At 44.6% G+C, this 14,796-nt stretch overlaps 1 protein-coding gene across 1 annotated transcript in view; it reads right to left on the bottom strand.

The window, feature by feature from the left end:
- Positions 1 to 10,047: 10,047 nt before the first annotated feature.
- Positions 10,048 to 14,796, bottom strand: part of PELI2 (pellino E3 ubiquitin protein ligase family member 2) — a 126,070-nt gene continuing 121,321 nt past the window's right edge. Inside the window, exon 7 of the mRNA XM_054971984.1 lies at positions 10,048 to 12,860. Coding sequence (XP_054827959.1) covers positions 12,294 to 12,860 — 567 coding nt within the window. The 3' untranslated portion in view covers positions 10,048 to 12,293. The remainder of the gene's footprint in view (positions 12,861 to 14,796) is intronic.

The raw sequence follows: 14,796 nt of genomic DNA on the forward strand, positions 1-14,796 counted from the left end.
ATTGTCAGTAAGAGATGCTTTTGCAAAAATAAGCCCTCAGGGGACAATCTTGGCTGCCAGCAGTCCATGAACCTGGATCCATTCAAAGAAATTAAACAAATTTATGGAAAGGTCTATCAAAGGCTGTTGTTAGGAAGCGGAGAAGAAACCCTACACTTCCTGGGCCGTGGAAGAGAGGAGATGAGGCTACCTGATCTCGCCTATCAGAGAGCTGCCATTGTGGCCTTGCTTTATCCAACCTTCTGCCGTAGCTGTTGCTCTCTGGCTTTGGCAATGCACCCACCCTCGCCCCTCAGCGCCTCCCCCAAGTGAGCAGGTGAACAATCTATTTTCTAGATTACCTTCTTGTTAGGTATAGCCACTTGAGCTGCAGAGAAGATACATATTTGGACTCCTAATGCCCTGGAATTGTCTGTTTCCCACTGAAACAAGGTAGAAGATGGGTCAGAAGCAGGGAGTGTAAAAGAGGCTGGAGAAAAGCATCAGGACTCTTCCATGTTCCCTCCCCTGGCCGGAAATGTTGTGACCGTGCAGTGTATTAAAGTAATCTGTCTCTCTAGGAACTAGGGTTGCCAGCTCCAAGTTGGGAAATTCCTGGAGATCTAGGGGGTGAAACCTGGAGATAGTGGGGTTTGGGGAGGGAAAATAATAATAATATTTGATTTATATACCGTCCTTCAGGACAACTTAATGCCCACTCAGAGTGCTTTACAAAGTGTTATTATTACCCCACAACAATCACCCTGTGAGGTGGGTGGGGCTGAGCGAGCTCCAGAGAACTGTGACTCGCCCAAGGTCACCCAGCTGGCTTCGTGGAGGAGTGGGGAATCAAACCCGGCTCTCCAGATTAGAGTCCCGTGCTCTTAACCACTACACCAAACTGGCCTTGGCATGGCATAATTCCATAGAGTCCACCCCCCAAAGTAGCCATTTTCCCCAGGTAAACTGATCTCTGTGGCCTGAAAATCAATTGTAATTCTGGGAGATCTCCAGCCACTACCTGGAGGCTGGCAACCCTACTAGGAACTAGAGGCAGAATCTGGCAGAATCTTTTCCTAGGCAAGCCAGGCAGAGAGCTTGCTTTATTAACATTTGCCTATGATTCTCTTTAAAATACAGCAATTCGAAGAAGCGAAGCTCCATTACTAGAAGGGGACTAAAAAGACAGTAGTCCTTCCCTCTGTTGCAAAGAAATGCATTTTAACAAGCTAAGTGGGACCTTTTGAAACCAACCCACATGAAATGAAAGCATTCCTTAAAAGATACTGCAGACATCCTCAGCACCCAAATCCATGTGGAAAGGAAGGGATTTGGCGGGTGCAAGCCCACAATAAATCACTGGGCAAATGCTATTAGCAAATTGAACTCATTTTGTGTTTGAGTGACGAGGGGACTTAAGCCCACTTCAAATATGATGTTTTCCTATGTCGGAGCAGAGGAAGAAAAGCTCATGCGCAATACTGTGTGTGAAGACTGAGAACATTGTACCATACAAGGAATTCTCAGCCAACTGTTGCTTCCTATCACATGCAAAACAAGTAGTCTTCACACAGGCATGGTTAGGACCACCCCCCCCTGTGTAAAATAAATGCTACACGTACAATCTCTTAATTTAAAGTGGAGCACAGCAACAATTTACATGCTGGCTCCTGACCCAAGAGCTTCCAAAACACATCAAGGTCTCTGAGCTTGCCACAGCGTCACACAGGTGCCAAGATACTGAGGTGGGTCAACACTTGGCACAGGCCTGCTTTGACATCTTTCATGATGTCTATCTAACATGGCAAGTTTGTAGGCCCATTAAAAAAACCCATTAACACCAGGTTTATGGCCTTAGACTGCATTGAGGCATCATGCCAAGTCATCGTTATGCCCGAAGGGGCATGAATCTGGTTTGCCGCTAAGCTTAGACACCTCAAGCTTTCCTTGCTGCACAGAGCTCTATTAGAGAATGTTGATTTAAGGCTAAAACGGGCTTGCGCTTACCTGTTAACTGTGGTGGTCTTCTCTTTGGGCCTGCATGTGCCTAGGCCTGCATCGAAGGAAGAACTTTCTAGCTTTTGCACACATGGCAACAGCTTTCTTACCAAAACCACTGCATGACATAGGAAAGCAGCACCCCTTTTATTCAGCTTCCTTGAGCCACCAGAGCGCAACAAGAAGTAATGAAGAAGGAAAGGTGATCACGGCGGGGCAGGGGGGAGAGTGTGTGCGCCTGTACAGAAGACAACTTGATGAACAGTTACAGGTACGTGAAACCCTGTTTTAATCTTCGGCCTTCTGTGCAATCCCACACGGGAAGATTAGCAAGCTACTCGCCAAGTGTGAGGCTGTTCAGTTAAACAATGAATGCATGACCCGCCGCTGATTCTCTTCTTGCATTCGTGTCTACATAGGACTGTCAGATGATGGTATTCGTCGAAGACCACGTGGCAGCCTTACAGATAACACAGGTACACCTCAGAGAAACACTGCTGAAGCTATTTGTGCCCTTGAAGCGTGGGTCCAGACCAGGACAACAGACTTCTGCTAGTTTATAACAGTTTAATGGTAGAAATAATCCTTCCAGAGTCTGTGAAGATACTTGCAAGTCCTTATGAGCTCCGGTGTGACACAAAAAGGCTTGGAGATTTTCTAATAACGTGTCATCTTTTAAAATACAATAAAGCTCTCATAACATCTAGAATGTGCAGCGACTTCTCTGTGTCAAAAGATGGGAGCAGGAAGAACACTGCCAGTAAAACAGGTTGCGACAGGTGAAACTTGGGAGACAACCTTAGGTAAAAAAATTGCAGGCCGAGTTGCAACACTACCCTATCAAAAAAACGGAATGTCTGCATGTAGGGCAACTAACTTGCCCACCCTCCTAGACAATATGACGGCCTCTAGGAAACATTTTTAGGGACGATAAGGGTAGCTAGCAAGTTGCTAAAGGTTCAAATGGCGGTAATATTAGCCTAGCTAGAACTAAGGAGAGACTCCATTGGGGAATGATGGGTGACCTAGGTGGAAACAAATTAAACAAATCCTTGAGAAACTGTTTGAATGCATAGTATGAAAATATTGTCTTTCCATCTATTGGTTCATTGGAAGCAGAAAGGAAAAAAGCAAAGAAAAGGGGGGGAAGGGGGCTTTCATCCAAATCGTCTGTAATTGACACACATTCGTTTAAATCCATTTCTGAATTATAATATTGTGTAATATGATAGACCTACCTTGCTCTCTGCATTTTATGGTCCTGTTATAGCCTTTTCTGAAATTGATGGTAGATGCCTTCTGTATTTATTGGCATTTGTGGGGCTTTATTGTTTTAATGTAAGCTTAACTTTGTATGATTCTATATTGTTGTCACCCGCCCTAAGCCTGCTTGCAGGGAGGGCAGGCTATAAAGGGAATGAAATGAAATGAAAATACCGTGACGACGTTAAGCAATTCAAAAGACACTTCTCTCTCACCATGGCTGAGAGTCGAAGAGGCCAGAGACATGCTGCTTTCCAAACAAAGCAGGAAGACAAAAATCGCTCTGAATGCCTGCTGAGCCCAGTCCTATCTAATATCGAGGTCTACTCATCAGAATTTGACAGCTGTGATGAACCAAATGTGGCTGACTCAGAGGAAGACGAGAAGGATGGCCTTGGACATGAGGAAGAGGGAAAGATGCTGCTTAACTTCCAGCTTTTACACATAAGAGAAAATAAAAGCATGAGCAGTGAGCAAAAGAAGAAATATGTCATGTGTAAGCCAACCAGTTGTGGGAACTCACAGGGCCTGCAAGATGGAGATGTTCCGCCGGGCCTTTGATTAGAGGCTAGCTTTGTGTCCCCCTTTCTGACTGCCATGCCCTCCTTCTGCAGCCATTCCGGATTTACATCATGGCGGTGCCCGTGGTCTATACTGATTTTATAGTAGCCTGATATGATCAATGGTGCCTGAACTTTTTTTCATGCCATCCAGGTTAAGTGGTTTTAATGTTTTTTTATTGTATTTTTATTGGAATATTGTTGGAAGCCGCTCTGAGCCTGCTCATGGGAAGGGCGGGGTACAAATCAAATCAAATAAATAAATAAATTTTATCCTTCCGGTGGGCCTGCAAAACAGTGATGTTCTGCCAAGCGTATGGTTGAGGCTGGCCTGGTATCCATCTCATAAGCCTCTCTTACTGGTCTCCTGTTAAGGGGGAGTTGTATAGGAGAAGTCATGATCTGACCGGATTTACTGAAACCCCCTCCTCTGCACGGTTTTGGCAGGGACGAACAGAATGAGCCGCAATTTTGAGGGAACTGTAGTCTGATGTGGTTTTACTGGTTTTATTGTTGTGAATGTATTTATATTTACTGTTTTATCCTTGTGACCTGCCCTGAGCCCACTTGTGGGGAGGGCAGGCTAAGCATTGAACCAAATTAAAAAAAACAACAACCTCATCTTTTGCGTACCCCATTTGATTCCAGTGGCCTCAGTGTGTGGCAGAGGGATGTCATGGAGACAGCGATCAAGCGGAGAAGAAAATAACGCCCCCTCAGTAGATCTTCCTGCTGAAATGGTTAAGCTCCCCCAAGCATCTGCACAAGATATAAAACTTCCTCATATAGGAAACCCCCTCTATTGAAATGAAGGCTGCTAAAGATCAGAAGGCTGAATTTTTGCCAGTTCTGGCACCAAAATGTAAAAATTTCTATTTGCATTTTACCAAAATGTAAAAATTCCAATTGCAATTTTAGTATTTTAGTAAATAGCCTTGATTAAAAAAAGGAACATGAAAATAGGCATTCTGCGTGTCCAAAATGATAAACCAACAGCTGAATATTAACACTGACAACACTGCAGATAATGGCAACGTACGGAACTTGTGAACTGTAATGAACTTATTGAAGTTTTGTAAATCCAGAATGGGTCCAAATAGAAACCCAAGGATTGAGCATCTGAATCTATAGGTTCAACAGCACCTTTTAGGAGCAGGGTTTTAACTGCCTGAAGTTCAACAGATCAAGGAGTAACATTCCTGGTAAGGGACAAACAGAGGTAGTAACGAATGGAATCTGATTCTGTAACCCTGTTGAACTAATGAAAGGACCCAGGAAATGGATGTAATATCCTGCCACTGACAAAAATGGTAGGAGCCTATTCAAAAACAAAGGAGGACCTTCAGCCTCCTGAGGTGGTAGTGAGAAAACAGGTATCTGTTCTTGCTGATCCTTAGGTGCCTGAGAGTGCCTAGACTTGGGGTGAGACCCCTTTCTTTTGGGCTGGGAATGAGACTCTCCGTAGTGCCTCTGAGAGGAGGCAGGAAGTACCTCTGGTAACGTGGTTGGGTACCTTCAGCCTGGTAGGTGGAAGTGCGCTGCTTATGTGTTGGGGCCGATAGTGCAGTGAGCCCTACCTACTTAGCGGTTTGGTTATTTCTTAGATATGGCCAGGGCTTTTTTTTCAGCTGGAACCTCTTGGAAATGATCACATGGCTGGTGGCCCCACCCCCTGATCTCCAGACAGAGGGGAGTTTAGATTGCCCTCTGCACCATGCGCCATGCGCAGAGGGCAATCTAAACTCCCTTGTCTGGAGATCAGGGGGCAGGGCCACCAGCCATGTGACCATTTTCTCCGAGGGCAACCCACTGAGTTCCACCACCTCTTTTCCCAGAAAAAAAGCCCCGGATATGGCTAATATCTCATCAATCTTAGATGAGAACGGAGCACTGCCCTTGAAGGGCATGTCCTCGAGTTTTGCTCTTTGTGTCCTGTAAAAGAGCTGTAGATTAGAGCCAGGCTTGATTCCTCAAAATAACAGCTGCCCCACAGATCATGCAGACAAATCTGCTGCATACCGTCCAGCGTTCAGTTAGTTTTGGCGCTTTAGACTGGATGACTTTCGCAAAAAAAAAAAAAATGCTTATCCTCACCAGTGGCCCAATGTAAGTGGACATCTTGTCCCAGATACACAGTTGATATACCGCCACAATCGCTTGATAATTGGTGATGTGCATATTGAGAGCAGCCAAAGCCTGAATTCTCCCTAGAAGCTAAAATGACTAAAGCTATCGTACTTTGGTCACATCATGAGAAGACAAGATTCTCTGGAAAAGTCACTAATGCTAGGAAAAGTGGAAGGCAGTAGGAAAAGAGGAAGACCTAAAACGAGATGGCTGGACTCAATAAAAGAAGCCACGTCCTCCAGTTTGCAGGATCTGAGCAAGTCTGTTCAAGATAGAACGTTTTGGAGGTCTTTCATTCACAGGGTCGCCATAGGTGAGAGACGACTTGATGGCACATCACACACACACATGGCCATCCTTATTCACTCATGTGAAGTGTCCCCCTCACCTATATTTGGATTGGACCTCTTCAGCAGCTGAAGGTGGAGTGCATTGATGAATGACCTCCTCATCCAAAGAGGAGGTTCATTCTGGTTCTAAAGGGCCCAAGTGTGGTGAAGGCATGTGCGAAGAAACAGTTAAGGTACTCATCTAGCACTATAGGATCTGAAGGCTGAACCAGCAGTGGCAGAGGTGACTTAGACAAAGACTTTGATCAGCTCAGATCTGAAAGGTTTAGCCTTCACAGCTGGAGGTTATGGAGGTAGCCAAGGCCAGAGAACAAGACCGACATTTGATAGGTTCCGATGCTGGAACCACCAGAACCAAAGCGATGGATTCTGCCCTGGCAGATTGCACCCTAACAGCAGATTTGTGTGATGAGAGGGTATCAGAGCTTGAAAGAACCCGTTCCCAGAGGCAGCTTTTTTTGAAGCCAACGAGTAAAGTTCTGACTGTGTTGACAGGCTGAGACATTATGGGCCTCCCCCAGACATATGAGACACAAGGTATGTTCATTAGTTCATGTCATTTTCATGACACATTCAGCACATTTCTTCAGTAAGGATTTCTGAGCCATATTGACGAGAAAAGAGGGGAAATCTGAAAGAAAAGTCTCTCTTTTTCTCTAAAACAACTTTCTCTTCTCTGTTATTTTATGGTAATTTTTCATTTGAGGAAAACAGCGACGAAACAAAGCACAGAAGCTCTTCTCAGAATGGTGGCAGAGAAGGAACGGGGGGGGAGGGGCACTCCTCCCTCACATCCCGTAACTGTTTCAGTGGGAAAGCTGTTGTTGTGCACACTGGTGGGAAGTGTGGCTCTCCAGTTTACCAAAGCTAGGAAGTTCTTTCTCTTATGCAGGCCTGCGCATGCACAGTCCCAATGTGGGAGAGCACAGAAGACAGAAGATGAACTGCAGTCACCCTTGACAAAGGAATGCAAGTGTGCAGCGTAATCAGTTAGTTGGGCATCCAAAACATGGTATTCAAACCATAATTTGATCTGGGCTTAGAATGCTGGTTTGGTGTCTGGTTAAGCTGCGTGCCTGCACTGGTATATCAAAGGTAATGAAAGTTAAATATTGATTCCTTCTCGATGCGCTGCACAAAGTGGGTGAAAAAATCTGAGCATATGAGCCTTAATGTTCATAAGGCCAGCTTGGTGCCAGCCTCAACATATACTTGGCATCTCTGAATGCAGCCAAGGATTTTGGAAAGCTTCTACTGGTTAAGGTAGGCAGGATTTAGCAAAGTTCTGACAATGTTCCAGGTCCAAATTAGAGTGTTTTAGCAGCCTGAAATGTCAGCCTCTTGCTCACAGTTCTCAATCGCTTTTTGTCCTCGCACCAATACTATGATGTCAAACAATAGTATAGTCCAGCTGCAATTTTAACTTAAGCCTCTCTGATCCCAAACACTGCCTCCCTTTACTCCGTCTAAGAGACTGTCACATACACTTTTGGTGTTATTGAGACGAATCTGTTTCTCTGAACTAGAAAGGACTCATTTCAAATAAAACGAGCACGCCTCTCGGTGAAACAAAGAAGGAAATTGTATAAAGGACTTCACCTCACCACTTTGTGAAAGAATAGCTTTCCTGATCCTTCAGCAGGAAAAAAGTGCCTCAAGATCAACTCACAAGAACAAAAGGCACGATAAATAGCCATTTTAAAGAGCAATGAGGGTCTGCTGTCCCGTGCAAAGATTTTTTCAAAAGGCATTTGCCCCGCAAAGTTAAAGCACATCCTAGCCATCAGAAGTCAGGCTGAGGAAAGGACACGATTACACACTACCATCCTCTAAGGTAAGAGGCTCTTCTTCCACCAGAGGAAATCTGCTTGCACTAGAAAAAGGCACCACTATAAGCCAAGCAGTAGGATACCATCTGCAAAATTGTTCATTCATTCAGTGGAATGGCACTGCCCCCCACATTTGGACTCCCTCTGACTGTCATGAGACAAGAAGGTCAATGACAGCCAACTAATGCCGACAAGGGGGAGATGCACGTTCTTCAACATCTGATTGCCCCACTGCCTAGAACCCTCCCGAATGGGACTTGCTACTGAATTCTGGCATGATTGGAACAAACATCAGTAATACACACGCACCACACACCCCACAAGCACCCCTGCCTTAGAGGAAGCTGTCTGGAAGGAGGCTTACTCAGGAGTTAATTAAAAGTCTTGCATTAGATCTCAGGCACACAGCAAAGAAATTCACTGTACTGATGTAGCACATGCAGTTGTGAGGAGGGAAGGAGGAAGATAATCATGCGAAACCCTTTGTGTGTGAGGAGAATATAGACCAAATCCAGCCAATTCAGGAAATAAATTATTCAAATTAAGGATATTCCAGAATGCGGGAGACCCGAGGACTTTCCCTATAACAAAGTTGGACTAGATGACCCTGGAGGCCCCTTCCAACTCTATGCTTCTATGAAAGGCCTGTGGCTGGATCTTTCAGACACAACTTTCATCCCCCCGAATACAGCATTTCTTGTGCTAAGAACTGGCCTTCGGATAGCCAGTTTGGTGTAGTGGTTAAGAGTGTGGGACTCTTAATCTGGAGAGCCGGGTTTGATTCCGCACTCCTCCGCTTGAAGCCAGCTGGGTGACCTTGGGTCAGTCACAGCTCTCTGGAACTCTCTCAGCCCCACCCACCTCACAGGGTGTTTTGTTGTGAGGATAATAACGGCATACTTTGTAAACCGCTCTGAGTGGGCATTAAGTTGTCCTGAAGGGCGGTATATGAATTGAATGTTATTATTATTATTATATGCAATACCCTGGAAATGCAATACCTTGGAAAATTTTAGGTATTAACCTCTTTGGACTGGCTGATTTTTTTCAAGGCTCAAGAGCTCACTCGGGAATTGCTTTTTAAAAAAATTATTATTAAATTGTCACAGTCTATTCTGACAACCTTTTCTGGTTCCCTCTGTACAGGAAAACGTCAAGTGAGAAGAGGGTATGACCAATTCTGACAAATGTAAAGTCAAACATTTGCCATTAATCATATGGGACGCTTTGTTCCACAGAAGCACCCGAGATCAGTCTTTGAATCCTTAAACTTATTCCCTCGTTCTGCAGGACTTGGATTTTAAGAAAGTGTTCTGAATCACAACACTTGGGACACCAAATGGATCCTTCCTGAGAAATGTGGAGCAGCTTCCAGATAACTTAAAACACTGCAAGAAAATCTCTGGATGTATATTCACATGTGAAAGAAAAACTAAATTGCGGAAATATTTTGCACCGGAGAGCCTCCTGAATCTTGGCTCGGGTTTTATTGTCCTCGAAGTAGATAATGAAAACGTTTTTTAAATCTTTATGCAGTTAACAGCAGGTCTCTACATAAGGGAGTCTGGAGTAACAGATGAGGTACTGAGGCAAGAATACAACAGGGACTTGAGGTACTTATGCTGAAAAGATGGGGATGAGGGCTGGGTACCGTAAACAGTGCCTCCAAAATAACTGGTACTTGGGCGACACGTTTGTCTCGTGGAATCCAAGGCTAAGAGCAGTCTAATTTACAAAGGCACTAGGAAGGAGTGTTTTGAAAACCAGTCTTATCTCACAGACTAGTGAGGAATAAGACAAGCTACAGAGGATGGAAGCTGAACACAAACCACTAGAGAGTGAGCGAAACCTTTCAAAGCAGAAAAACATTGGAGTAAAAAGGAGTTTCAATTTTAAATGCTGAATTTTTATACAGCAAAATTGTATTAAACAGCAGCAGATAAAAACACTATGCCCCATCACCCCAACAGGCAAGGGACATTTTAAAATGTTTAAAAGGTTAACTATAAAACAATATTACATCCAAAATATGAACAGGCCAGTTCAAGTATATACACAATATATTAAAATCATATAAATTATATATTTATACAAAGAGCACAGATATAGTAGGAATAGCTGTGAACTTAGCAGGAGACCTCAGCTGCTGGGTTCAGCTCAGTTGGGTGATGAATTCCTCACCAGGGGTCTTCTTTGCTCCCAACCTGTAAAAATACCTCTGATACCATGAGTACAGAGACAGAACATACAAAATGCTGCTAATGCAAATGAAAACAGTAACAGGGTAAAGTTAAAGTACATACAAATCCCAATGTTCTAATTTTCAGACACAGCAGTAGGTATGATTTCTCCCACTCCCTCAAATAATCTGGGATTTTAAATTGCATGAATTACTCCTGTGTATTTAACAGCAACATTCGATGCTTCTTTGAACAAACTTAAATACGAAGACTGTACTTAGGCTATGAGAAAAAGCAACAAGAGGGAGAAAAGTTAATAAGCCCATACCATCAGAGCTATGGAAGGACGAATACACGTGAAAGTTTGTGTCACAGAAGCAAGCTTACCAAAATAGCTCATTTTTAATCATCAGTTTCAAAATAGCTACAAATGCTTAAAACACAATGAGTCACTAGGAATCCTGGGATGATTAAGACTCATGAGCAGCCTGAACTGACAATAAGATCAAGGCCAATTGAATATGCTTCGCAGACAGAGAGGGCACCCCCCCCCACCACCAAGACTTCTCTCTTGTATCGCAGCACAGCCACTTAAATAGCTGGATTTTTAAAGCGGTTGCTACATTTCAGTTTGCCCACTGGTCCAAAGCACACAACTGCAACTACACCAAGGGAGAAGAAAGCCAAAAGGAAGAACTGGGGTGGGGCAGAACGTTGCTGAAGACGTCTGGATATGTGTCAAAAATAATGCAGACGCCAGATGAAAACTGGGAAAGGCTGACCAGTGCCTTGCTAACACTGGATTTCAATTAAAGGTGCGTTCACACATCACGCAAGACTCCTTCAGACACTGCCTCATCGGCGTGGAAGCAGCTGCTTTGTGGATTTATGACAGAAAGCAACAGTTGGACAGGATGGAACCGCCTGAGCAGGGATTGCTGGGTAGAAAAGGACCTGGGCCACTGCCCCCCTCGTAGATTCTGGCTTTTCAAGCACGCTGTGGATGCTTGGGATAAAGCCACAGAAGAATAGCACTGTACCGCTTGCAGTAGCATTCAAACGGTTTCAAGTTGGTACTGGTAATGAACAGGCCCAACGCTAGGCTTCCCAGGAGGATTCTACGATGTGTGGAGTCAGCAAAAAACACAGGGAGGAGGGCGGACAGTCGAGCTGCTTCAGAAAACTCAGGAGCAAAACTCAAGAACTACCATTTCACACACCACGTTGCCCTACACACCTGTGGGACTAAATAACCCGTATTTTGACCCTTCCCATAGCATTTTTAAAAATTGGAGTGACATGCGAAGGTAACTTCGGTGCCACAAGAACATAACACTGGAATTCCCCAAATTTCAAGTAATTTTGCATCTTTTTTAAAAAATAGGTGCATCAGACCACACTGCAGTTTCTTAATATTTTTTGTGCTATTGTTCATGAAGCCAACCCTCCTTGTTCACGGATTCTTTTAACTCGTGCATTTACTGAACATTCATCCAGGTTTGCCCTCACATTCAGTACATACTCCATGAGAACAAGCTATTCAAGTTAATTATATTGCAAATGAAGAAAAAAGACAAATTACATTCTGTACGTTCCTTTTAGGTTTGAAAAAATATGTTGTCTTAAAGGCTTGTCAAAGTTTAGAAGAAAAGCATTTCTGTTAAAAAATCCGAGATTAAAAAATCATTAAGACATTGGTTTTTTTCCCTTCTGATCAAGGGTACTAAGAAAAAAATATTACAAATATACTACAGTTTTGACCAAGAAGATGTCACCAGGAGCATGCTGCTGTTGAGCATGGAATGCCACCAGTATCTGCTTGGTTCCTGGTAGCACTGTACTTCCCATGCCCCTTGCTATCCCCCCAGCCACCGCCCTCCCACACCCCATTCCCTCATTAATAACAATCCTATAAAAAGGTAAAATCTAGCATTAGTGGCAAATTCTTAATCTTCACAGTAAATCGTTAACAAAGTGAGCTTTGTTGTAGTCATCTGTAAAATGGCGTCAGTCAATTGGACCCTGAAAGATAAGCTTGACGCAGTTCTGATCTCCAGAGAGCTGGGTAGCGCAGAACGGGCAGGCGGCGTGGAATGCATGAGTACCATGTGGCAGTGGGATTTGGGACCAGTATTTGGCAGACTTCTCTGAGCACACGTGCCCACAAGGAGTGAAAGCGTAAGTCGGAGGACCGGCATCAACATAAAAGCCCGCCTCACACCCAAGCCAGAGAGGCACGTAGGGACCAATGGTTCTGCACATGGGACACTCACGCTCGTTGGCTTCCGTGTCACTGCGGTGTCCCCAGTTGTGATAGCCGTGGACATGGCCACAACTGAGATAAGCCCAGGGCTGTTTTTCTTCTACTACTTCTTTGCGGTTGATACTGGGAAACGCAAGTGTGTTCAGCCCCACGGGGCACTGGGGCCGCGCAGCATTGATCTCTTGCCTCAGAGCCTCAATATGTTTCTGCGTGGGCGTGTGGAACAAGCCATCTGCTGTTCTCCACAGGAGTGTGGCTCCACACAGATCAATGAGAGAGCCATCCTGCAGGACATTGGTTTCATTTTCGACCTAGAAGAGGCAAACAGAAAGCTTTAGATTCCATAGCCAATTCATTCTCCACCCTACCCTACCCCAACCAAAGCAACAAATTTATTTTTCTCTTTCCCCAGCAGCCTCTTCTCTTATCAACCTCTGTTGTCATTTGATACACTACGGTTTTCCATGTGGCATTAGTGCATCAGTTCTGGCCCCATGCTGCTTCAGTTTTTATCCCGCCTTCTGCACATTCTCTGGAGCCATTAGTTTTGGCCTCACATTTCCCCTTTTTGGCCAGGGATTTTTTGGGACCGCTTTTGCCTTCATCTTTTTCTAGCAGCTGAATCTGAGTTGCATTTGTTCGTGCGTTAAGTATTTCCTGCACTTTTGTTGGTGCCGCCCACTTCCGGTTAACTGGAACGTGGCTGTGGGACAACCGCACCCGGTGCTCTCTTTCCCCTGCCTTGGTAAACAGGGATTTTATCCACTGTGTCAGCAAATTTTCAAAGTATTTTTTTAATACTTGCATGATAGTGCTATATCTCTGTATGACTATAAGGCAGCGCATAACTGAACGGATCGCGATTATTGGTCTTCCCATGTGCCTGCAGCAAGAGATGCCTTTTTACTTTGTCTGCCCTGAAATTTTTTTCTGACATGGCCATTTGTTTCCTTGCACTTTCAGAAGGCACAATAGCACGCACTGCCCTTTCCAGCCCTTCAGCCTTCACTCTTTGCCTTGCGCTTGGCTCTATTGAGATGTCCACCCTGTCTCTTCCTCCACAGAAAGGGGGATTTTTTCCTTACGTAGGCAAGTCTGTAGGTAAGTCTTAATATTATTATTTTTAAAAAACTTCCCTGATAATGATAATCACTAAAAGATGTGCTTCTGCCTTGATATCTAGCACACGCAACTTTACTATGTTTATTTCTTGTGGGAATTTGATTCTTTTAATGGGTTTGAGGGTGTTAGGGTCAGGCCTGGGGCCTTTTTAATATCAAAACTGGCCTCTGATTTACCTTTTAGTAATCAAGCTGGAGGGGCAGGAAGAAAAGAGGCAATTGAATCATCATTTGCTTCCCTCACACCTCTCCTTGGATGTTGGGAGAAACTGTGCTAAATTTATGGTGTGTTGTTCGAGCCTTTTGCCTCTGTCATAAAAACCAGAGACCTGTGAGACGAGGCCCATGAGAGACAGGAGAGATACGTGGCGTGAGGACCACCTAGCCATGGCTGGCTAGGGAAGTGGCTGGGTTCAGAGGAGGGGCTCTTTGTCCCCCTGCCCTGGGAAGAGAGGGTACAAAAAGCCCCAGGAGCCATTCGGCTGTGCTGCTCCATCAAATCCTAGGACAACGGACAGTGGGTTGTGGACGGCAGGCCTTCTCCCCCTTCCTAGACACTGGGCCACACTTCTCAAGCAGGAGATGAATAAGATATACGTGGCACCTCTTGCTGCGAAAGTTAGACAAGAATAACTGTTTTGCTTCTGAATAGCTGCAAAAGCCTTGGTGCAAACTCTGTTTTCCCTTACTTGTGTGCTCTTCATCTTTTCAGTTTGCTGTAGTAAAATAAAGAACTTCCTTTGTTAAGTTGTGTTGGTTCTCACTCTTGTGCCTGCCACTCGGTTACTTCTGTGAACTTTGTGTATGCTCAGAGGCTAACCAGCTCTCCCCAGCAGCTGGTAAAGGAAAACTGTGGTTCCCAGTTGGGGTGGTGGCATACTTCCAGAGAACTAAGGATCAGAAGTCAGAAGACCACACCCCCCATTCATAACTGGGGGGGGGAGAGGTATTTGTTATCACGTTCAATTTTGGTGGGGACATTGCACTGCGGGGGGCTGACTGCACTGTTCTCGGCCTGCTAGAGACATTTACATGACTAAATGTTAAGCGCTGGCCACTTGAAAGCAATTGACAAAACTGGAGCAACTGACTCCTCTTGATTTGCCTGCTTGTCAATAGGAAATTT

The sequence above is a fragment of the Eublepharis macularius genome, chromosome 2 (genome assembly GCF_028583425.1).
Source record: "Eublepharis macularius isolate TG4126 chromosome 2, MPM_Emac_v1.0, whole genome shotgun sequence".
Classification (NCBI taxonomy): Eukaryota; Metazoa; Chordata; class Lepidosauria; order Squamata; family Eublepharidae; genus Eublepharis; species Eublepharis macularius.